Source organism: Leuresthes tenuis, unplaced genomic scaffold (assembly GCF_036924035.1).
Source record: "Leuresthes tenuis unplaced genomic scaffold, fLeuTen1.0.hap1 SCAF_5, whole genome shotgun sequence".
NCBI classification, from domain to species: Eukaryota; Metazoa; Chordata; class Actinopteri; order Atheriniformes; family Atherinopsidae; genus Leuresthes; species Leuresthes tenuis.
In genome coordinates, this window is record NW_027325359.1 from 2,873,226 (window position 1) to 2,899,524 (window position 26,299).

At 39.2% G+C, this 26,299-nt stretch overlaps 1 protein-coding gene across 1 annotated transcript in view; it reads right to left on the bottom strand.

Moving 5' to 3' along the window:
• Nucleotides 1-23,392, bottom strand: part of LOC140306848 (neural-cadherin-like) — a 65,964-nt gene extending 42,572 nt beyond the window's left edge. Inside the window, exons 1-10 of the mRNA XM_072385459.1 lie at nucleotides 23,206-23,392; nucleotides 17,937-18,162; nucleotides 16,951-17,155; nucleotides 15,224-15,335; nucleotides 13,054-13,303; nucleotides 7,743-7,885; nucleotides 6,021-6,193; nucleotides 3,124-3,292; nucleotides 1,956-2,126; nucleotides 272-444 (exon numbers count right to left, since the gene is read on the bottom strand). Of these exons, the coding sequence (XP_072241560.1) occupies nucleotides 272-444; nucleotides 1,956-2,126; nucleotides 3,124-3,292; nucleotides 6,021-6,193; nucleotides 7,743-7,885; nucleotides 13,054-13,303; nucleotides 15,224-15,335; nucleotides 16,951-17,155; nucleotides 17,937-18,162; nucleotides 23,206-23,332 (1,749 nt within the window). The 5' untranslated portion in view covers nucleotides 23,333-23,392. The remainder of the gene's footprint in view (nucleotides 1-271; nucleotides 445-1,955; nucleotides 2,127-3,123; nucleotides 3,293-6,020; nucleotides 6,194-7,742; nucleotides 7,886-13,053; nucleotides 13,304-15,223; nucleotides 15,336-16,950; nucleotides 17,156-17,936; nucleotides 18,163-23,205) is intronic.
• Between the last annotated feature and the right edge of the window lie 2,907 nt (nucleotides 23,393-26,299).

Below are 26,299 nucleotides of genomic sequence, written 5' to 3' on the forward strand. Positions count from 1 at the left end.
TAGCCTGAATTGGTTTGCCTCCATCTTCTTTCTCTGTGGTATTTCTCACATGCAGCACCTCTGGGAGCAAATATACCCCAGATTGGTAGTTCCAGACAGAGACACTTTGATGTGGCTCATTAATTAACTTTGTTGACACAGACCTACAGGCCACTGGCTGATACGACTCTATGAGTGTATGTGTGTGTGTGTGTGTGTGTGTGTGTGTGCATGAATGTGTGTTTTTGTGTATGCTGGCTAACAGAGAGACTGCTAATAACTGCTGACTAACCTGAGATATTGGCTGGTTAACGTAGACCCATCCAGTAACAGGGTTAACCTGCAGGTACTCTGGCTGCTCAAGCGACATGGAATAAGTGATAGCTGCATTAGTGCCAAAGTCCCCATCGTGAGCTGCCACACGCAGGAAACTGGTGCCAACCAAAGTGTCTTCTCTCAGGAAGTCTACAGAGAACAGACATAAAGTGTACACACTCAGTTTGATGTTTAAGAACGGAAATAGTTTTTTTTTTTTAAATAGTAAAGGGCAAAATATTATGATAGTCACATGTAAGATGGTTAGTACATAGGCTGATATGTAAAAGTAATTTCTTGGGATACAGTTCATGATGCAGCATTAATGAATGATCTTCACTATTTTTGCACAATAAAACCCCATATAGATACATTTATATGATACAAGTTACATAATTCTATAAATGTAGTCAATTAAAGAGGTCATTTCATGTTTTTTCCCCTTTTCCTCAGGATGTTATAGTTGTTGTGCTTGTTACAAATCTGCAGTTATGGCCTTGAGAAGTAGGTGCTAAAAAGTTTTGTGCAGGAGTTTTAACAACAGAAAAAAAGAGAAGACGGTTCCTGTGTTGGTTCAGAGCCAGTGCCTACCAAGCAAGTGACCACAAATCCAACCCTGAAAAGCTGGCACCACACTTGCAACAGCTATTTGCTGGGCCAGAGTAAAGAGATATGCAGACCAACTGGAGCAACTAAACCGTTGTGATTGCCATGTTTGAAAATCCAGATTCAGTGTTGTGTTTAGTCAGCTTAATTCAAGAGAGAACAATTCAAAATGGAGCTTCAACATGGTAATAGCAGCAGTGGTGAGACATGAGCTACCCGTTTCTTTCATTTTCCAGCTGTTTGTGTAGGAATCTCAACAAACCCATTTGTGAACACTTAATGTTCACTTTAGTGTTCACTTAATGTGCCGCATAGAGTGTCATTAACAGCCAACATTTTGAGCTGAATTTATAAATCGTGTTTGCAGTAACATTTACAAACAATATTGCTTTAATTTTGCCAGATAAATACTGGTCAGTGTTTAGAGTTGCTGGTCAGCACTGCAGAGAGCACACAGCATTTGTAAACCAGTCTGTTAATACTAAGACATTGACTTTCTGGGGAAAAAAGAGACAAACTCTGTGATCTGTGAAGATAAACCATCTCCCTGCACTGTGGTCCTCCACAGAATTTCAGGATGCTATCAATAATTCAGGGAGGTTCAGATGCATATTGGAAAAGATGTTTAGGCTAATATAATGAAGTGGCTCTGTAGTGGCTGTTTGACTGTGGACAAGCAAACCAGTTATTTCCTGGTTCTCTAGTCCTGAACCAGCGCTGAAGCCACTGTGGTCAAAAAGGGGTGTGTTTCAAACAAAACTTGACAATAATACAAAATACAGTTTGCAAATGGAATATTGTGGGGGGGGGGGGTTACAATAAAGCACAAATGCTTCTAGAAGACCCATAAAATGTAATTAAGAACAAATAAAAGAGTAGAATGTGGGCTCTTTAAATCAATTAACTCTATTAAAGAAATTAAAGGGCATACTGGATAACCCTCCATTAATCTCACTCCGTTTACATCTGCATTATTCAGTCTCTGACTGTGCCTCAGTGTTAATATTCATATTTTATTTGGATACTAGAATGAATAATGTATATCCAACACTTACACTCATAGCGCAGATTTTCAAATTTGGGGCTGTTATCATTCTGATCAAGTATCTGGATGGTGAGCTGACAGATGCCAATGAGCGGCTCCTCAGCCCAATCAGTAGCCGTTACTGTAATTGAGTACTCTCTCTGTCGCTCCCTGTCAAATCGCCTGGCCGTCACAATCACGCCTGTAAAGTCAGAAACATAGTCAGCTCGTACACCAACCCCCGCCACATACACACACACACATGATTGAATACAAATTCATTCACCCATTCAGCACTTTTCCAATTCTCCTAGTCCATCCATCCATCCATCCATCCATCCATCCATCATCCATCCATAAATAAATCAAGACAATCAAGACAAGACCAATCATGAATTTAGAGTTTGAGCAAATATTACATTATTTTCACTTACAGTGACTTTGTTCTTGAATATAGAATACAAGACTGAAAGAAAAATGACTGACAGAATAACACAGTGACTTCACGTGTTAAGACTTCAGAGCAGCTTCTCTATTTACCTTCCCCTCATTAAATGCAATCTTCTTCTATATGAAAGGACATGTCAAGCTTTTCCAGATTCCATTAAATGCTGTTCAATGTACTGACTTTGGCTTTCTTGTGAATAACACGTTTAATGATGCTAAAAAAGAAAATTGCCCCACATTCCATTTCTTAATGTTACTACTTCCTTGGTGGTATATATGATCGACTACAAAGAAAAAAAACTGTTGTAGTTAGCCAGATGCTATTCAGCATGTTTAATGACCAATAAAGACCATTTCTATGCACACTCTTGATCATTAACTGTCTTAAAGTGTGTTGATTGTATGATCACATGAAAGTTCTCGCTTCTGGAGTAACTCGATTTTAAGGCCCATGTAGTCTTATCATTCACCCAACCCCTTTATCCAAGAATGTATGGGGACACACTAGCTCTTGGCATGAATGCATAAAACGTAGGGATAGGCTAAGTGGTACGGGGAATGGGTGAAATGGGATAAGGTAATTATCTCAGGCCTATCTATGCAGCCTCTCCTCTCATCTCACAATTCATTTTAAAATCACCATTAAATATGTCAGTTATCATTAAACTACAGCACTGTCTATCTACAGGATAGCCTGTGTTCTTCATATAATTGAGACCAATTTTGCCTCTAACAATCTATGACTGCTGTACCTGTGTCTGGATGGATTCTGAAGGCAGGCATGGAGCTGTCTCTGTGCATTAAGCCATATTTGACTTTTCCATTCGCTCCCTCATCTGCATCCTCGGCATGCACTTGTAACACAAAAGTCCCCGTTGGCTGGTTCTCCAATACTGAAGCTTGTTCACGATATTGCTGGCACTAAGATAAAGAGAGGGAAAAGGTAACAATAAGACAAATAAATACAAAGACTTTGTTCACATATAGTCAGAATTTGTAACCATAATGAGAATACAGGGATCAAAGAAAATAAACTCATTAGGCAGAAGGTCAGTACACTCACTACACAGGGAGGTACTGTGCATCAGCACTATGCAGCAGTTAGAGATCCAGCAGCTCTCATCAATGGAAATGAAAATACTTGAACTGATTTGTTTTGAAGAGCCAGCAGCAAACAGCTTTGTCTTAGCAGAGAATTCATTCTATTCCCTAGAATGAACATAGTCCCCAGATTAAGAGTAGCCCTCCAGAGTCTTTCTCTTTTGTAATCAGATATGAATGCAATCTACTCTTTCAACAGAATGACCATGAAAAAAGAAAAACAACTGACAAGATTAAAACAGGGGGCTGGAGATGGATCAAAGAATGTGAGAAATAGGAATAATGCAATAGTTCATAGAACGTGAAGGCAGAGACAGCACGGCCCATAGGTAACTGTTCATAAAAATCACATTAGATAAAACATAAGGTCAGCCCATGCTTCTCTGAGGCATAACTTGATATTTACACATATCAAGTTGCCAAGAGTTACTAGCCCGGCCCAAAAGACCTTGGAAGCTCCCAGAGAATATGTTTCCTGCTGAAGTTCAAGTCATACCTAATTAAGGAAGGAAGGATTAAACAGGTGTAGAATATTGTGATGATACTGCACTTTTTTCATAAATTAATTGAAATCCCAATGGAGTGCCTAAAGATAGAGTGGGTGTGCAGACTAATCGTAACCCATGGGGGAAAAAAAGTGGAGAGACAGAGGCGAGGGAAATGAGACTGAAAATAACATAGCAGTAAAGAGAGAGGGAGAAAGGAGGGAGCGATTCAAAGAGGAAAAACCTAAGTTCACTGAGAAAATGACTGACAGGTCAGGAAAAACATGACAATAAAGTAGATATCCAGTCACCAGAGTAAAATATTGCCATGTTGTGTTTCCTGAAATCCCAGATACAACTAATCTCAACATTTCTCAGAAAATATTGCAGCAACATGCTTAAGTATGCAGCTGATTGTCAGGGAAACAAGAGTATTAAGATTTATACTTTTTAAATGAATTTGATGGCAAAACAACTTATTCTTTCTAGGAAAAGCTGATAGTTTGATGGTGTTATAACTGACAGAAAAGAAAGCCGTTGCCTTGCTGCTTGTTCTATTAAGGGTTTGTATTGGATCAAACTCTCATCCAGTTTAAGTTTCTGTTGACACATGTTATTTGTGTAACGTATGTTATGTCTGATTCAACTTGATTCTGTCATGAACGGGTGGAAAGGTAGGACCCAGATGCAGCTCTTTTCCAAAAATCTAAAGGTTTATTCCAGAACAAAAAGCGCGGCAGAGCCGGATTCAAAAATACTTCAACGTTGACAATGAAAACCAAGACTATGACAAACAAAACAAGACTTGTTAACTGTGGCAAGACTGTGAATAAACAAAGGAACAAGACCAAGGCTATGAGGCAAAACCAGACTTATCTTTCCGTGGCATGAAGGGTTAGTGATGATTCCACAATGACTGAAAGGAAACCAGGAGACTAAATACTGTGGGAGTGATTAGTGAATGAGGTGCAGCTGTGAACCCTGTAGCAGGTGACGTGAGTGAAACTAGGTGGCAGGGGAAAAATATGACCAGAACAGAACCTGAAAACGTGACTAATAAAACATAAACTGTGACATGAATATAGACTGTGACAGATTCACTTACAGCAGGACTTCATAGGAGTGAGCGCCATTAATTTTCATTCTCCTTTTCTCCTGCTTTTGTTAGTTTGGAGGGTGATTTTTTTCTGCTTACTTCTATTTTGCTTTGAACGGGTTATCTTGTTCAGGCTCGATGGTTTAATTTTGTTTATTGTTTCCGCCTCTGCCCACTCTGAAGTTAACTCTAACTCCTTTTAGAGCTTGTGATCTTTTCTATAAATAGATTTCTGTATTGTTAAATCTCAACAATGTATCTGTGGCTTAGACCCAGAGAGGATGGGTCCCTTTCATGTTGTGTCTTGGTCACCCATAGACAGGGCATAACATGAATAAAACACAACCTTGAAAAGATTTTCTCACAAAGCACTGACTATTTGACAAGGTAGGAGAGAGGACGGACTCTAATGGTTGATTTATGTATTCATGGATTCACAAAGCTGACTTGGTGACAGCAACAGTAGTACAAAAAGATGAAAGAAACAATGATATTTTGGTATCACGCAGTGTTGCTGGTATATAGCTTAAAAGATTAGTTCAGTTCTGTGCCTGTGCTGTTTGTATGTTTCTAGAATCAAAAGTCCTTAACACACAGTGGTAGCACAATATCAGCGCAAAAAATTAAACAGATCCTAAACAGAGGGATCAGTGCAGCATCAGTGTGTGCCTAAACACAACAAGGGCTGGTTTGCCTTCACACAAACGACAACTTTTCTCTGAGACTACATCGATTGTTGCAGCATATCAACTCGATTAGCTTAACATAGAATAAAGACTAAAAATTGGAATAAACAGTAAGCCAGGCTTTAACCATTAGCATAAAAATCTACTAGTGGATTTTCTGCTGGTTGCACGGCAGCTGGTCATATATAAAGGAAGATAACCAACTACTGGAATTTTTGTCGAAATATGAGCAGTGAAGATATTTGATAAAGTAGCAGTTGTCCTATAAGAAAGAGTTTTACCTCCTCAAATATAGGTTTGTTGTTGTTGACATCATCAACTCCAACGATGACCCGTGCAGTGGAAAGAAGAGGGTGCAGCCCGCCTGATGCATTATCATCTGTGGCTGTTACATTCAGGATGTACTCTAAGCCTTGAAGTTTGGGCAATGGAGTGGAGCGGAGACGAATCAACCCTAGAGAGAGTACAGACCCATTAATATACACATTATGAAATATTGTGCATCATAACCGAGCATGTACATCCAATCCATTAGTCATTAAGCAGGATGTTATTGCCACAGTGGCCTTGCAACGAATGGGATGTGCTATCAATAAACCACATCAGAAAATTCATACAGCATGCTGTTGTTCTAGAAGTCAGGAGTGAGAGGGTTAGCGGTAGAAATTCATCAACACAAAAGCCCACAGAAAGGTAAAATCGGATATGCCAACTAAATCCAAGAACCAATTTCACAGTTACAATTTTGTCATATTTTGATCTAATAATTGCACGCTTTCCCTCTAAAGATGCCCATCTAGCACAAGCACTTGAGTGAAAACATGAAGTAGTAAAGATATTTTGGTTAGAAGTTAACCTGGCTCAGCAGGGGCCTATTAGCTGTTCCTCTTCCCTCCTTTGTCTTCTTTCATGTAACCGTCAAGATAAAAGATCGGATGAAAGGACTGAGCATCTGAGTCAACATCTTTCTCGTCAACGGTAACACAAAAACATCAGAAGTTGCAGGACGAGCAAGCTGCCTGTGATGTGGGGGGGAGCCATTGAAGTAAGAGCACAGGGAGGTTTTGGATGTTCTTGTGGGGTTTCTATTCATCTCTTTCAACGCACATGATTAAAGACAATTCAGCAAGTTTATACACACTCTCCCATGTCACTTGTGCTTCTGTCTACGAATGGTGCAGGAAAGGATCCAAGCTGCTAATGACAATACATGACACTGATATCACTGCAGCACGACATTAAAACAAATATACTGCAGGATGCAATTTACAGGGTACCGCTTGTGCCTTGAATGTCAACCTTGTTTACAAATGCAACACCAGCTCTACCAGGTAATAAATGAGCCAGCACTCTGCATACACATGTGTATGTACTTATAAATATACATATATATATATGAATATATAGGAAGAAGAGAACATTTAGTGATTTCCCTGCACCTTAAAAGACATCAGCCTTAGCATTTTCTCTTTCTGAGAATACAGAGAGAGGATGGAAAGGAATATAAAGAGATGACACAAAAGATAGAGGAGCTGGCGGAGCACAGCCTGGAGATTGTAAGCTATGATAGAGCAGTTGTTGTGAAATTGAATTGAAAGGGTTGGGTGACAAATGTCACAGCGATTGCCACTGGTTTCGGATCAAAGGGTAAATAAAAAAGATAAACTATGCAGTTACCAATGCTAGAAAACTGAGAAACACGTGGAACATTCCTTTCTATATTTGTCGAATGAAAAACCAAATGTGGAAGTTTCCTAAATAGTGCTATAGATTATATTTATAACCCTAATAATAGAGATGGCAGCACTTGTATAAAAATTACAGCTTTTAATATCAACTTTCAATATCTTCGTACATTGACTTTGAAAATAGAGGGCATTCAATGCGCACCACTGCAGCAGGAGTGCATTAGATAAAATTGAGTGTGTAGTTTGACAGAAAGCCTGCCAATTAGTGTGAGAGGTGCAAATATGAAGCGTAGCTGGGAAATTAGGAAGCATTACCTTTCTGGTTGTCAATGACAAAGTTTCCTTCCTCGTTGCCTGCTGTTATGGTATACGTTATACCATCACCATCTGGATCCTTGGCCAGAACTGTAGCAACAAGAGTGTTGGGTCCTGCATCCTCAGAAACAAATGTGCGATATCTGCAAGGAGGAACTCAGGTTTAAACAGAGACAGTGAAATACAACACAAATAAAAGGTTTTCAGAAATGGTTTAGACTCATCTTAACAGATTATTTTTTTGTCTAATCATCCTATGAATAGTTCTCCCCAATGACAACAAAACAGCTTTTTAGATGATTTATTAAATTCAAAAACACTGAAATAACCCATTTTCATAAGATCCCCCTCTACTTGAGCACTTTAAGCAGCTTGAAATGTTGGCTACAACATTCAGAATGACAGTCTACAATTGTTATCTTGTGCTTAGTCACTTTGATGGTATGTTTCAGGTCACTGTCATGTTGAAATCTAGATATTTGCAACCAGCCTGAGATTATGAGTGTTCGGGAAATGGTTTTCACCCAGGATTCTTCCATATTTTTCTGTATCCATATTTTCCTCTTTCTTGAAAAACCCAGTTCTTGTCACAGAAAGAAAATCTCCATAGAATGATGCTGCCATCACCATGTTTAATTGTAAGGAAGGTATCAATATGATATTGCTCAATGCCTTATTGATACACATCAGATTTCATCGTTTGAGTCATTTAGGTGCCTTCTGGAAAATTCATAGCAAGGTGTCATGTGCCCTGACTTGAGGAATAGTTTCTGCCTGGTAGCTCTGCCATAAAGGCCTGATTGGTAGACTCCTGGACCATTTGTTTCCATAAGATTCGCTTATTTCCAAGAAGGAACTCTGGTCATTGGCCTGTTGATTAGCTATTTGCCCAAGGCCCTTTGTGCCTGATCAGTCTGCTTTGCTGGACAGCCAAAACTAGGAAGTCTGTTTGATTCAAACCGCTTTAATTTAAAAATGATCGAGATTACGGTACTTGCTCTCTGGTACTAAATGCAGCAGGAATTTTCTTGTATTCTACCCGGACTTGTGCTTTACACAATCTTGTCTCACAGGTCAACAGTCAATTCTCAACTTAATTTGGTTTTAATTCACACAAACATCGACACGAAAAATATAATGACCTCCAGTGAATTCAATAAGGCACCGGTGGATTACAGTCGAGTACTACTGATTGAAGTGGGATGCACAAGAGCTCAGTTTTAAGTGTCATACAAAGAGTCTGAAAGCTTTTGTGAATGGGATATTTTAGTATTTCATTTGTAATGACTGTAAAAAAAAAAAAAACCTAACAACATTGTTTTTGCTTGGACATTATGAGTATTGTGTGTAGATTAATGAGAGAAAAATAAACTGAATGATTTTTTGAGACGCATTTGAAACTTAGAAAAATGTGTAAACCTAAGGAGGTGGTGAAAACTTTCCGTTAGCACTGTACAAACACACACACTAACACACATACAAACAAGTCAATAACAGAAACACATAAAGACAGGTCATATGAATCATTACACAGTCCAAAGCACCAGCGAGCTGATTAGACTTATGCTTGTGGCTTTTACTTGTCACTGTGATTTAACCTGTCCTCTTAGCTGGCCAGGCCAGAGACAAATGATAATGTCTACTGGGATGTTAAAGTCATTGAACAAATGGTGCTTCCTCATACCCAGCCCACTATGGGCCATTTGATCCAGTGCCTTTTAAAATGTCAGCAGTGATTTGCCTTCTCTGTTGTGCTGGGCAGCAAGATGCCCAGCGAGGCACAGGACACTGATATACCGCTATGGCATGAAGAGCTATGGAGAGGAAATTAACTCTTTGACTAAGAGGAAGCAGAGACGTGGAGAAATGGACAAAAAGTGAGGAAGGAGCAGGTGACAAAGAAGAAGACTTCCATGTAAATGACAGTTAAAGTGATATGTGGGGATGAAAGAAAAAATGGTGAAAGAGTATTGTTGATAGAGAGGAGCAGGATATAAGAGACTGTTAGATTCTCAGAGTTTCAGTTGATTCGTCAGCAGAACTCATCCACTGAGGCTTCGCGCCACATCCGCTTCTAATGTGTGTGTGTGTGTGCGTACGGGTGGGGCTTCAGTGTCTGTGGTGAGAAGTCAGAGGTGATTGATGGTTTACAGAGGAACGCCGATGGGTGATTCATCTCCGCCAGCCACGGCAATCTCCGTGGCAACATGAGTGACCTGTAATCTGTCACCCGGCTCAGAGGCCACTTCTCCGCAGTTCGGTGGGATGAGACACGTTCACTCCCTCTGCTTTTCTTCCTGAAGCATCTCCCTACATCTCACTGAACTGTGAAGATGTGCTCTGACAGAGTATGTCTATGTGTCCAGCTGCTTGCATTTCCACAGAATCCGTCTTTTCTTTGCACCACCTCATTTTAGCCTCTATCACTCATTCAGTAAAAAAAATAGGGAATGAAAAAAAAAAAAAAAAAGCTTTTATATTCACTTTTGCAAGTATCATAATTATTCTGAATTTAAGACTAATTTCACAAGTGTCTAGTATTCTATCACTCTGTTCCTAAATGTGCTGATTTTGAACACCATGTCCTCATTTTCCCTCTTTGCATTTATAAACTTCTGAGTAAGCCACACAATGATGAAGCACCCAACACGCACAATCTGGAGAATGAGCACTATCTGATGGCCGACAGGCTGCTCTGTTTATCTGCATATCCGAATGTCTTCTGTCTGTGTTTTGGTATTCTCCACAGACTTGCCCTGCATCCATGTTTCAGCGTGTTTTTCCTCCGAGTTTTATGTTTGTCTGCTTACGTCTCCACCTCTCTTCTCACTTGTTTGTTTGGCTCTGTGTCTCGCCACCCACCGAGACTGACACCTGACAATGCAATATGAGCATGTAACAGAGCTCTGCAACAATATTCCATGAAGGTCACTAAAAAAGAGTGACAGGACAAGCTGCTGACTCGTCCTGGGAAATAAATGCAGTGGAGTCACAGTGACAGGGGCAGCCCGCCCACTCATGGAGCCTTTTTGGAAAGGCGAGCAGTGACACAGTGGATTTTGTTCACATGTCAGTTCACTGCACAAAAAATATTCAATAAAGTATTGAGTGAATTCCTCAGTTTTCTACAATATTTGTTTGTGATTGTGTGTGAGAAATGAGTACCAACTTTTTTTATGCCAGATGGCTGCTATTCACACACCAAACAAACATGTTGGGTTTGTTTTGGTGCTTTGGTTTTACTACATAAGTTTTGATGTAAGTCAGCCTCTATTTATGAAAGTACTACCAGCATCCAATATTACTGCAATGAGCAGCCTGAAGGAAGCAGGTCTGAGATGTGTGATGTAACAGCCCATCTATCTGTGATGCAAGTATCTTGTCTGCTAAGCTTTGATATAAGGAGACGTGATCAACTGGTGGATCAGGGATAAAGAAGTGGTGCAGTGGGAACATTATTCTACCTTGTCATTTTGGTGACTAGTATTGATCTTTGGAGATTTACTCTGAAGCAACATTCAGTCAGAAGCAGGGAGACACGTACAAACAAAAACCCACGCTGAATATTTTTGATAATTGGTCATTAATTAATTACAGCACTTTCCTTTTTTCACCAAGCTTTTTTTTTCAATCCATATGAAACCTTGAGGTGCTTTATTCTGAAAGAGTTTTCTCAGAGTGTCATAACGAACACAGAGTTTCATGTGAGGTAAAAAGGAGGAGATAGATCAGGAAATGACAGTAACAAAATGTTCTTTTTTTCTATTTAAGCCATTTACCAAAACATAAACTTACAGTTATATAATGACTGATCTTAAAAATCAGTCTCTTAGCTTTAGTTTGAAAGACAGAGTTTAGGAACTGAAGCTCATTAATATGTACAACCATCTTTCTTCTGGGCTCAAATATAAATGGACAATTAACTCAGAAGCTGTTTCATACAAACAGTAGGTGTGGGCATGTGCCTCATTATTTCTTCATCACTGAAACAGGGAAAGGTCTGCAGTTGATTGTTTTACAAATATAAAAAAATTACCTTTTCATTTATAGGCTGTGAATCAACAAAATATGGCAAAAATAACTTGCTACATAAGTCCGATCAAAATAGTATACATTTTTCTTGTATTGTTGGTTGTATACTTATCTTATAATAACTAATATTTTTCTTTTCATCATCACTGTACACAAGGCTTGTAAAAAAAAAAAACAGGCCATTATTAGGTGGAAAACAGAAACAAATCAGTCAGGCCAAATGAAGAATTTAGCACTTTCTGAGAAAAAATGAACACACAGGTGAGCTTGGCAATGTTAAAAGCCCTGGATGTCCAAGGAAAATAACAACCGGGTGAGAAATAAAAGAAAAAAAACATTACATCCGACCAAGGCAGGAGCATTTTTGAGGAGGTGGATGTATTATGCGAGTCTGTCATAAAAAGGAAGACTTAATCAGAGGAAACACAGAAGATTCACCTCAAGGTGCAAACCATCCATGAGACACATTTAAATCATTTGTACAAGAATGGTTGGAAAAATAAAGCGTGGAGAAGACTTGGAACAGCTCATTACCATAAGCATACGGCATCAACAGTGACACAAATAGAAGCTGCATTACGGCATGAATGACTTCCAATAACACTGGGTCACTGGCGTTTATTGCTTATGTGAAAGTAAATGCAAGCAAAGATAATTCAACATGAATTCTCATGAGTTAAGGATTATAGCTTCTACTGAGCTTCAGCCACGGGCAACAAAACCAAATGGGCAGCGCCTCACAGACCAGATGGACAATAGACTGAAATACACAGGGTGCTTAGAAGTTAAAGAAGTTAAATATTCAGCCCTGACGACTGTGTCAGTCACCTGATCTCAACCTGATCAAACTGAGTTTAACTTGATAAAGACTAAAGCAGAAAGACCCATTAATGAAAACAGCTAAAGATGAGGTCTAGCAAAACACCTCAAAGGAGGAAAAGCATTATATGCTGATGTTCAGACTTCAGGCACTTGAGCCAGTTGCCTGAAATGGATTGTCTGAAAAGCATTAAAAATCTATTGTTTGTCCTCAATCTCTGTCTAAACCTCAGTCTAAATTCTAAATACAACTATAAATTCTAATAAATTTACAGCAACAGGATTGGATTAAGTTTGAATAAACATTCAAATGTGAACAACTAAGATGGAGTCAAAAATGTTTCTTACTGTGCTTTGAATAAACTTCAGTTACAAAATGACCAAAATTAGGAGGACAGAAGTGATGGAATGGACAGGTTTTTTTTAGTTTTTTTTTTTTAAATGTGATAAAGCCACTCACACAGATTGAGAGAATTCTGGGGCTTCATCATTGACGTTTGCCATCCTCACACGGACCGTTGCAGTGCCAGAGTTCGGCTCATCCCCGCTGTCCACTGCCATCACCACAAATTCATATAGATGGTTGGACCTCTCATAGTCGAGCCGCCTCGCAGGGAAAACCGTCCCATGGGGCGAAATGCTGAAATCCGGGCTCAGGGTGTAATAGGTGAGCTCAGCATTTAACCCCGAGTCACAATCCGTGGCTAAAACTGGGAGACAAAACATGACAAAAGAACCTTCAATTAAAACTTAATCGAAACGAGCTGATGAGATGGCATCAGCTGATGAATATGTTGACATCTGTGTAGATCATTATCTCGTTATGGCCTTGCTAAACGTGAAATAAATCATAAGCTCAGACATCTACAATTACCAGAACACAAACTGTGCCCTGCCATAATGATTACCATCATTTGCAAAAATGAGCTTAAAGACAGGAAAAGAAATAAATAGAACGTGTTTTCTGTGTTTGTGTATATGTGTGTTTGGAAATTATAATATTCTAAGGTAATTACACAGAAAAGTATAGATTTGTCTCTTGTGTCTGATGAGATTTTTTTTCTGAGGCTACAGTCACAGCCACTGTGAATTTCACTGAAGCTCACTGTTTCAAACAGATTTTCTCAAGCTCATAACACTTGCATACATCAGATTCCTTTGATGTGTTTATTTCCTGTGTGTCAAGCATCAGCAGCCTGTGCATGTCAATGCCTCATTTTTCTTACATTTCAGCTCCTTGTAAAATAGTTCATGACTGGCAATTTACTACACTCCTTTTTTTATTTATTTAGCTTGTATAATGCAGCTGACTCATTAAATGTTGAAGGAATTGAAACCGGTTTTCTTTGAACCTCAATGTGACAAGTTCTCCACAGTTTTTAATCTTCTTTGCTGTTAACCTGAGTTTGTCTTTGCCCACAAGAGAGACGATGATGGCGTACAGGGGACTTTACTCCCTCGGTGCTTAAAAAAAAAGTTCAGGATTTAACTAAGCAATTAACCAGATTACCATATTCACACTATCCATCTGTCCTTTTACATTTTTGCCTCCTTCGTCTAAGTTGGGGCCTTTCCTTTGCCTTTTTGAAATACAAAGACATACATTCACATAGTGTTCTAGCTACAGACTATTTGTAGCATATAAATCTAACTTTCATGCTTTTGCTGTCAGAATACTCCCCGTCTCCACTCCTATATTTTGATTCTTTCAGTGCTGATTTTCTCCCACCAAACGATTTACTTCTTGATGCATTCGTTTCTATTGGTTGCCATTTTCTCCTACAGCTTGCTCTGCAGCGCCAACAATTTCTACTAACCCAGGGTGTGCCATTGAGTGCTTTCAGATTAAATTTCCTCAATTTTTCTTAGTCAGAAAGCACTAGAAACAGTTGCTCAGCGATTCCTACAGCCTGTGGAGGAAAGAAAGTTTGAAAGCACAACGTGTGACAGGGAATCAACACTGTAGTGTACTCTGAATGTAATATATCTGAATAATCTTGTATAGGCCTTTATTTTTTTTTACGTGATTTTTCAGGTGTAATTTGATGTTAATATATGAATGAAATATAAATAACTGTGGGCAATTCTCAAATCCTGTTAAGCTGTTTTTCAATCTGAGGCTGAAGTTGAATACTGCAGAGTAATTTGTTGGGCGCATCATCCTAAAATACCTGAACCTCATGAGTGCAATTAGAAGTGCAATTTCTTTTAAAGCAAGAAAATGCCAGTGTTAAATAATATCTTTGGAGGAAAAAAAGACTCACACATTATAAAGTAAACATCTGCATCTGACAAGAAATGGTACATTATGTCATTATCAATAATGATATTTACAAGTTAAGCTGTGATTAGCCATACACTTACCTTCATTTCCATCATTAAAAATCTTAAGGTAGCTTTGTGCAGCAAATGATAGCAATAAATGAAAAGCAATAACTATAGTTGTGATGCACAAATGCAAGCAAAACATGTCTGTAAGTTGAAACAAGTCTCAAGTTAAGAAGTGAAAGTTTAAATCTCATCTAAGATACAGCAGCAGTTTCCAGAAAAAGTAACTTTTTGGATTGTTTCCCTCTCCATTTAAAAAAAGAAACAGATGGATGGGAAAGATGGGGTCAGAGGAGTCTCACCCTGCAGCAGGGATGTTGCCGTGGTTACAGTCTCAGGGACTCCATCTACACTGTAGATGGACTGGAGGAACTCAGGGACACAATCATTCTCATCCGTTATCAGCACCTGAACCTGATTAGTGCCAGTGAGAGGAGAGGAAAGTGAAGGAAAGGGGAAGAGAGGGACAAAATCAGAGTGGAAGGGCACAAAATTAACCAGTTTTTATTAGTTCACAAATCCGAAAGACAACCATATCAAATTCTCTGTACAGGAAGTTGACCCCAAAACTTAATCTTAATTGCATTTTCTAGCTCCAGTTCAACACATCCTTTATCTTCCACTTCATGATTTTCTTGGGTCAAAAATAGAAATGTTTTGAGCATGTGAGTGCCTCACTGTGTGTGTTTTCAACAAAAGCCTTTAGCTGTCCTCCATCCCACGAGCTCCCTGTCACCACAGTGTGTAAAGTGTGAAGTGACAGCTGAGTAATAGTCCTGAAATAGCCAGGATAGGATTTTCCCAGTATCCATCACCTACTCTGTAACATTGTCCTGCTAAATCTGTGGTGTGAAAGGAGCCGGTGATGTGGTAATTGGGTAACAAAATGTTTAAATCAATAATTCAAACAAAACCTAATTCATGAATAGTTTGAAGAGAATTGCCAATAACAATGAAGGATTCTGAGGTTTCATGCCCCAAAGCATGTTATGTGTATATTACACACACACACATGTATATATATATATATATATATATACACACGAGTTCATCTCCAGAATTTACTTTTTACAAAAAACAACAAACAAAAAAAAGCAAGAAAACAAATGGTAATATAAACAGAAAAAAAATCCCAAAACCTATTGGTCACTTGTTAACATTTCAAAACCATTAAGCCATGGCTTTCCTGCAGACAGTGACAAGCTCAGCTGGTCTTCCTTGACTTTGTGGCCAAGCAGTGTGATGTCAGTAAGTCGCACTGAGTTTTAATCATTAAAGCTCATACAGCATGAGCCTACAGTGCCACTGAGGCACAGTAAAGCACAGCAACACTGAACAAAAACCACAAACAAGAAAAGAGAAGGAGGGAATGACAAGAAAGGAAAAACACAGCAACAACACACTGAAACAGAAAACACAAAGGCAAACATATGTACATTTCAGAAAGCACACAACCTGTTTAGGTCACTAAACAAAAAAAACACTACAAATTGAAATTAGACAACAGATAAACGATAAAACAGCAATCACAACCAAATATGTGTGGCCGTTTCAGATGGCACAATATTTCAGAAAGCATGAAAACCCAAGACATGTTTTACATAAAACAAAAACCGCCGAAATAGAAAAACATAAAACACATTTTGTGTGTTGTGCCTCCTGAAGTTTTGTTTTTATCTTTGCTTTGTTGTTGCACTCTTTTGAATAAATGTTGTGGTGTTTTGTCACTGTTTTTTGTTCTGTTGCTATATTTTCGGAAAAGTTTGTGTTTTGGATTTTGCTTTGACCTCAGGGTCATCGTACTCGCCAGCTGTCAGGAGCAATAAAACACAAAAAGTTGCATGCCTGAGAGCTTTTTAATTATATATTTATCTCAACTAAATTCACCACAGTAACTGCAAATGTCTTTTTAAACGAAGCAATAATAAAACATCAAAGTGGACCTCAGCTTTAGGCTTTGTTGACCAGAGTGTGTGAACTCTTACATGACTCATATTTGCTGGCTGTATCACTGCCTAATTAGACTAACCTCTGTGGCAGTGCTGAGGCTGCCAGGCTCTTCACTGGCTCGCACCATCAGAAGGTAGCGTCGCTGGTCACTCTCATAATCCAGTGTCCTCGTCAGACTGATCTCCCCTGTCTCCTTCTGAATGCTGAAAAGGCTACTGGGATTGATCAGCAGACTGTAGCTGGTTTGCTGCTTCTGGAAGGAACGGGCAAACACCACCAGGAAGCTGTGGAAAAAGAGAAAGTGATTTAAAGAAGTGGAAAAACTGGCTTTGCAATTTGATTTCAGCTGTGACCATGTTGAATTAGAGTTGAAATCCTATTTTCTTACATCAGCACTAAGCTGTAATGAAATCAATTTCTTTATGCCCCATTGCCTACATGCTATAAACACGGTCAATCAGTACTTGTCAGTTCGGTGCAATAATGCAATACTATTATGCAGATACAACTGTTTGCTTTTATGGTTAAGAGAGTCTGCAATCTTTAGTGTGTGATGATTGTCAGTGCTTGCTTGAGTGCAATGGTGTGATCAAATGAATACTTATTAACACATGTTTTAATGTTTGAGATACAGCACCAAATGTGTGTTAATACACATGTCTGCATTAGTTACTATAGGAGTTGTGTCTATAGATACACAGAAGCTAAAAATGTCCCTGTGTGAGTCAGCCAGTGAATCAGGAAGAGTCTGTGCATTGTGAAATTAGATGTTTTGATATTGCGTTCCTGTTATACTGTATTCTCCTGTGACAGGCAATCATACTTATTGTGGCAGAAATAAAGGTGTTGGGAGATAACCACATAGGAATACATTACATTTGAAAAAAAACGTGTTTAATTACAAGGCAGAACCTTAGAGAAATACCACGATGACATTTCTTTAGAAAACGTTAGAGGTTTTCACACAATCTGGGAAACTATAGAGGAACAGTATACATTTTATATTACTCTGCCTATCACTCAGCTGATATTCATCCTCGCTTATGTTAACCACGCAGCACTCACGGCTGTCCTTCCGGCGTGTTTTCTGGTATGGAGATGGCGTAGCTGGCGTTGGTGAACTGTGGCGCTCTGGACCCTGCCACTACAGAGAGCATGGCAGGTGCACTGCGGCTTCCCATGCCGTCAAGGGCCACCACGCTTAACAAGTACTCTCTCTCCCTCTGAAGCACCAGCCCTGTGGTCACCACCTGGCCTGTCTTCTTGTCGACAGCAAAGCAGCCGTCACCGCCTACGGGAAAATACATTGACATTATTTCCTATTGCTGGATCCAAACCAATCTGATGCTGTTGGCTTGAATACTAACTAAGACATGTTAGTCAAGTGAATTGAAATAGGTCTGTCTTGCTGGGTTTACTATATCACGGCTCAAAACACATACAGTACATACATACTGAGTTTCAAAAACATTTTCTAAATGTCATTCATGAATTCATTTGAAAAAGTACAGAGGAATGAACAAACTATATCATATTGCAATGGCTTTGACAGGAGGAAAAATACTGAGAGGAACATATTAGTATTAAAACGCTTTGATAATTGCATCCATGTTCATCTTGTTCTCATTCAAACAAGGACTCTACAACAAACCACCTGATGGATTTAAGATATTGAAATCAGTGATAATACTCTATTCTTTATTGCTATCTTGTTTCCAAGTCATCATAGACAGCAGTGGCTGTAGGCTGAAAACACATCTAGATTTTTGTTTGCCAGTTGCATTTGTCCATAGCACACAGCCCAGAGGTAATCTTTGTACATTTCCATATCATACTGAGTGCAATTTGTGATTAGAGGTTAATATGAATGGTGAGTGAGAGCTGGTTGTAAGTAATCGAAAATTAAATGACACACTCACTCACACACCTGTTATGTACGCAGTAGAGAACTTCCTTCTAATATCTAACACTGTACCATATCCAAATGAGAGCGTGGATCAGGCACAACACTATATGGGCATAGTGAACATAATTACAGGACATCTTCATGTGCGTACTTCAATGGGTCAAAACTGTTTTAGTAGCATGATATGAACCAACACAATAACAAGCAGTGGTTTAAATGCTTTGGCTAATGATTGGCCCAAACAAAGTACCAATAAAGTAGTAAGGGCCAAGCACAGATTCCAGAGAAACCCCAATTAGTAGAAGCGATTAATCAATTCCTTGGCATGCAATTTACACGCATCTTAAGACGTTACTCAGAAAGACTGGCTTGAATAGATAACAAAAATGTGATGTTAGCCCAGCTTACAGCCCAGAAAGTTCTCATGCTCCCAACTAGTCCAGCCAGATAATAACTCATGACGAGCCACCAGGTCTTGCTGTCCTCAGGATTTCTATTGCTGACAGTAGTGCAGTGATAGAAGAAATTTCAGCCTTGGTCCTTCTGTGCATCAGGGGTAAATGTTGGTGATCTAACTTTAAAAAGCACATTCACCATGGTAAAATTCAAGCAATTATAAAACACCAGAACTTCTTTTCTACAGCATGCCGACAAGAAAGTAGCACTGACTCTTGGTTATTAATGTTACAACACAAATGCTCTTCTGTCTGTAATCTATAAAACATTTTCATTCAGTACACAAAGTCTGCAGAAATTATAAATTTTCAGACGTTTTCAGATTATTTATTGAACAAAAACTCTTATCAAAGAGGTTGGATTGTCCCAATTCATCTTTGTTGTAATTTTAATCATAACATTGAGTATATTCTGTTGATATGAGTTTTTATCAAAGATAATTGGTTGGGATTTTCTCTTTGTAAAGTATCCTTGGATGACAATGTTGTGAACTGCTGCTATAGGCATAAGACTGAATTGAGTTCAACTCATATAATGCACTGTTTGACCAGTACAAAGAACAGGGAGCCTATAGGGTTAGCTGCTGGACAAACAAGTCAACATCTGTTGACTGCTAAATCCCACCTGCAACAAACTTAATTGTGGATGATTTATTTAGCTTGCAATCAGTCTTACCAGCTGACATGTGCATGAAGCCGTGATGACTGGACATCAGCAATAAACCACCCATCAGTCATGCTTAATCTGCTGATAGCTTTCTCATATTATACGTCTGCTACATTTTAACTTTAATCTTTAACAAGGGTACATACATGGAGGGGGTATGCAGACTGAAAAGTAATTAAGCACCAGTGCATTGTTACTGTGTCAGGAAGTGGTGGTGAGGTAGGACCCAGATGCAGCTCTCTTGGTTAAAAAAAAAAAAAAAAAGGTTTATTCCACAAACAAGACGGGGAGCATGAACAAAAGGGCCACCACGATGAGCCGGATCATCAAAAATGCTTAACTATGAAAAAACACTAACAAAAATCAAGACTATGAAATCCAGAGGACTGTGGTAACAAGACCATGAATAAACAGGACTGTGACCAACCTTATCTTTTCGTGACTCGGCATGAAGGGACAGTGAGGATTCTGCAGTGACTGAAAGGAAACCAGGAAGCTAAATACTGTGGAGGGAGTGATCAGTGACATGAGGTGCAGCTGTGAACAATGAGCCAGGTGACGTGAGTGAATTGAACGTGACAGGGGAAAAACATGACTAGAACAACACATGGTTAAACATAAACTGTGACATGACAAACTGATAGAACAGACTGTGACATACTGCTAGAAAATGACCTCATAAAAACACTGTGCGAGTCTGTCTTTGAGTGCTATGACTGCCCTACTCTCTTTGTGGCTCTCAGCCCAAAGTCCATTTTTTCTTGTGGGAGACATAGATTTTCTTTAAACAGCTCACAAATTAAAAAGAGAGAATGCAATAGGCATTAAATGGCACTATGATTTCCTAAAACAGCTGGGCGCTGATGAATTTTGATAATATGACTCAAATAGGAGATAACAGTGCTTTGGTTGAAAGCTTTTTTCAGTTGCAGATTGATGCATGAGTACCTAGAGCAGCAGGACATTGTATGAGGGAATTACCTAGAATGAGGTGCAGTGTCAATTTTTATAATAATAAAAGAACATGTGACACACAGCAACACTGTGACTCACTAAAGTGTTTTCTTCCTATATTCATATCATTTTACTGATCAAGAGGTCTACTCAGGGGAATAAAACAGCAAGACTTACTTAATGTGATTTGATGGCAATGTGTATAAAAAAATAAAATACAAACCAATATCATAACGTATTCTGCACAGTGCAGAGGTTCTTGTCCTTGACTTCCATTTCTATTTCATAGAATTCCATAGCATTTACCATCCTAAACAATTTATCTTATTTTCATTTGCTACTTTTTTATTCTTTTTTTTTCATCTCTTCTTCTCTTTAAGATAATTCATGAATTTTCTGACAATTAGCAGAGCAACAGAGTTTTAATTAGCAGATGCCCTTTTGTTTTATCATGTTGCTCCACTATTCTGCAGACAGACAGCTGGTAGGAGTAATGCATCAACAAAGGTATCAATGAGTCAAAGGCACTGAGGACTCCTGCAAACTAGGATATAAACAATGTATAATCTTAAATATTTAAATAAAGGGCCTAATAAATGTTTAATAGAGAGAGGAATGCATTAAAAAAGTTAGTTAGACAACAACAATATGCACGGTGGATTTTGATGAGAACCATTGCATGAAGGGCTGTTCCAATGTCACATTCTGACCACATGATTATCACAACCAAAATAATTAACCATAGCAATATCATTGGGACATCTAGAGCTACCACAATATCTACAAACCCTTAAACTGCAGTAATGGGAGACCAGAGACTCCAAGCAACCACCACCTTTTTCATAATTCAATGTGAATGCACTGCAAGTTAAATACATACTCAAAAAAATATGAAGCCTTGACATAGAGCAGCAAAGCTTCTTGCTGGAGTCCAAATAACACACATCAAAAATCTTGTCCACTGTAGAGGCTGCCAGAGGTAGCTACTGCTCTTCTGGTTCCAACCGTCCAACCTCTATTCCTCTTTGCAAGAGATGCTCAAACCACCCACCTAAGCCATGCTATCCACAGCAGAAGTGTTTCGAAGGCTCAAGTGACTTGACACTGGGTTGCACGTTGAAACAGTTGCATGACATCCAGTCCAAGCCTGATCCTCTGAACCTTAACCTCAGCATTGTGCCATGGTTTAACCCTAACTGTCACTTATGAAGCCCCCAGGTACCAACTCTCCTAGCGGCTCAAGGAAAAAAGATTCAATAAAATCATATACTACTCCGTTGAGCCACTCAAAATCAGAGCAGGAAATTAAAGAGAATGTGATGGTAAATGTATAACAATTACACCTAATGGACAGTAAAATACAAAGGCATCTAGATGAACTGATAAAGAAGAGATATGCAGACCTAACATCTACCTCACAATATTGTAATATGTGCATCTTTAACACCAGATATATACATACATATATATGTATACTGTGTATATGTACACATATATATAATTCTATTCAAGTTATTGTTAGTGCTGGTACATACATTTAAATAAAAAGTTGTGTTTGTTTATCTCATCCTGTGGTCTTTAAAACTAAGCACTGAATGAGATAAACAAATGTGAAATCCAAACAGTCGGTCAACATCACTTTGAAGAGAAACAAGCTTGCAAAATCTCAGATGACAAACTCAACTTCTGACATAAGTTCTTTGCATGGTCATATAGACTTGAGGTAAGGCACCTCTGGGTAATTGTGGTATAAATCAAATCAGGATGCTGTGGGATGTACTATCCTAAGTCAAAAAGAAATCAGTAAACCCCACCTAACAACATCGGCACATCCCCCAATCTCTGCCAACATCCCTCTATCCATTCAACTACCAGGGGGGCTACTGTTCTGGCAGACTACCAATAGCCCACAGCATGTGTTTGTGTATGAGTGAATATATGCTTGCAAGATTATCTGTGTGTATGAAACAGAAAGAAGCAGACAGACAAGAGTGCATGAAAAGTGCATAAAAATGTGTGAAAGCCTCTGGCTGTGTGGGATTTTCTGATTGTGTGCTTTTGTATCTGTGTGTTTATGTATAGGAGAGAGAAAAGGGAGACAAAGGTAGAGAGGTAGAGAGAGGCAGGGTAAAAAAAGACAGAAAAGCTAATGGACACCTGAAGAGTATATGAATGCATGAATGAATGTGTGAATGCCTGTGGCTGTGTGTCTGGGCAACTGTGCCAGACAAACTGTATTTTTTTCCAAAGCTTTGCAGCCAGCAAGCTTATTTACCAACAGCACATCATATTTTTATTTGCTCCTATACATCTTGTGTTTGTGTGCATGTATATGAGCAGTAAAAATCTTACCATCTGACAAAAAGTATTCCACTTCTCCGTGTTTGCCCTCATCCCCATCATGTGCCTGGAGTTGGTAGACAAATGTTCCTGTAGGGGCCTCTGGAGACACAACAGCCAGGTAAGGGTAAGGCTTCATATTCCATTCAGGGACATTGTCGTTGACATCAGTGATCTTCAGCTTCACCTTGTTGAGGTACCAGTCTGTGCCTGGGGGATAGTGCAGAGATAGTGACGGAGCTGCGGTTACTAAAAGTGACAGCTGTCATGTAACTGTATGTGTAAAGGAGAGACAAGCAACCAGGGAAATCTGAAATACTAACAAACAAGAGTCAACTAAGGGTATATGTATTTGAGATATAAATCCTTTCCAGTAAATGGAAAAACATAAAGCAACAGGGTTATTCTGAATGTCAACGTTCTTGTGTAAGCAATGTGGAACGGAACCCAGAGCTCTACTCAAAGAGAATATACCACATCACCCTTACATGAGACATTTTATACTCTTCTTTCATGTGTTGGCACAACCTCCAGAGGTCTTAAAGAAATGTCTTCGACACGCTATGGTCATAATACCACAGGAAAACACCACAACTGCACCCATTTCAACCATGTTTTTCGAGTTCTGTTTCTAGAAGTCAATTTTAAGGTGTGAAGGGATCCACTTGACACGACAATACACTGCTATAAGAGGTTGGATTTACTAGACAAAGTACTGGTAAAGCATTATTAGCTCATTAAATTCTTAAAGTAATTTAGTGAACTATAGATCAGGAAAATAGACTTTTATTTTAATATGTCCCCATTTAAGTAGTGATTTTGAAACTTTCTTTATCTTTGTCATTGCCAGCATGCATATAAGATTGTTCTTAATGGACATGAGCAGGTATGTTCAGGTCCATATTAGAGTTCGGTGGATGTGACATCATCCATCCTTTCAGTATTAGGGTTCCCATCCAGGCATTCAGGTTCCCATGTGAGACAGCTTCAGCCACAGTCTCATCCAACAAGTCTGGTAAAGCTACCTTGATCTTCCCACGGGGGTGCAGGAATGACGCCTCAAGACAGCAGGCTCTTTGTCGCCTGCACACTGTCTCAGTGAGGTGAATAAGAAGATTCAAGGAATCCAATTACCAGCTTGCTCAGACTTAGCTGAGACATACTCAAAAGCAGCACAGTAGCACCGAAGGATAGACCACGAACAACTGTGTCTTCATGACATGGGCATAGCATGACTTTTGCTTGAACTGGTAGTAGGGTATCATTATCACATTAAATACAATGACAAAATCTGGAAACAACGTTCACTTTCTTTGAAAGATCTATTGTCTGAAAGTGGAGCAAGTCACAGAATTGTGAGCTAAGACACTAGTTCCATAAATATTGGCTGTGGTCATGTGTCAACACGGTATGAAGTAATGTCAGAAGAGCTGCCAACCAGCACAGTGGGCTGTGATCCACAGATGCCATCTGCCTCACCACAAAGAAGAAGAAATGCAAAGATTTGATATACAAGCAAAATATATATTGTCACACCCAGACAACATGCTCATGCACTTGACATAAGTGCTATTGGCATCTCTTCTTCTATCTCACCTTCTCTCTCTAACAAATGCACGTGTGTGGACACTTAGGCAAAGAGGTGAGCCTCCTACGACCTAAAAGTAGCTGCAGGTTTCAAATCCTATTATGTGAGAGCTCTCCAGTTTGTGACCAAAGGATAAATATGTGCTTTTTAATCCATGACAAAAGCAGAGCAGCAGAGTTTGTGATGCATCCTGTCACTACCAAGTTTGAGTCAACAGATATGTTGTGATGTTCAATGTTCTATTTTACCAGTTTCCCCAATTTTCTGTGACATCCCTCCAAAGTCTCCTCTCGCTGATGAACAATACTATATAAATATGATGACTGGTTCAGGCATACAGCAAATAGTGCTCCAAATGAGATGTAGAGCAGAAACTATATGCAGAAATCCCAGTTCCTTTTTTTTTTTTAAACTAGCCAGTGTAATAAAACGTGATGCACTTGACACCAGCTCTGGAGCCTTCACAACTAAAGCACAATAGCTACAAAGTGTGTGACAGCTCTTAAAAGGATTGTTAGAAGGATAATAACACAAGGAGGAAGAAGCTAGAGGAGAGAATTAATCTAGCTTTCCGCTCAGGCTTTAAAGTTGCTCTGCTGAAGAGGAAAACTTCAGACAAGGATGTGACAATAGTTCCTTTTGGATAAATAGCCACTGTATCGTGGGGGCAGAGAAACCAATCAATGTTCAGATGCTATCTTATAAAATGTTGACAGTGGCAATTTATGCACTTTAAACCAGATCATCCTGCCCAGCAAGACAGAACAATCCTTTTGTGATGAATAATGAGAGAGGATAAAGATTCTATGGTGAGGCAGAGGAGATTTAAAAGGCACTTAATCAAAAAGAAATCAGAGCTCCAGCACTTAACATTTAGTTAACTATCAAATCTTTACAGGGAGTGGCAAGACACATTCCTTGCTTCCTGCTTGTTGGTGTCTTTCCCAACCATGTCTCTGTGGTAATGGCAGCGATGATTTTACAAAGCTCCATCTAATTAGCTTGTTACAGAGAGACTAATCAGAGCCAAGGCAGATAATTAGAGTCTATCAGCTTTGGAATGATAATGAAAAATGTGTGTGCGCAGATGCATGTTTGTGAGGTGTAAGACTGCATGTGCACATAAGCCAAGAAAAGTTACACACTGCATGGTCTGAGGCCACAAACATGCACGCTTTTTCTCTGATCTGGTAGGTTATGTAGAGAGCAGCAGTGAGCAATGCTCCATGAGCACCAAACTGACACAAGCTGCCTCACCTGACCAGACAAAAGATGCAATGAAATAACAGGCAGGCTCCAGTAGATTTTTCAAAGTCAAATATGCCTTGTGCACTCTGTGTGATGAAAAGCTGGTCCACACTGCATCTGCTCAACAACTAACATAATATTGTATCATGAAAGTTGGAAGATGCAATATGTCATTGGCCAAGGCTCAGTGAGTACAATGCCCATGGAGTGTCTGCACGTGTGTGAGTTTTGCTTGAGTGTGTGTGAATTTTCTATCACCGCGGGCCATTC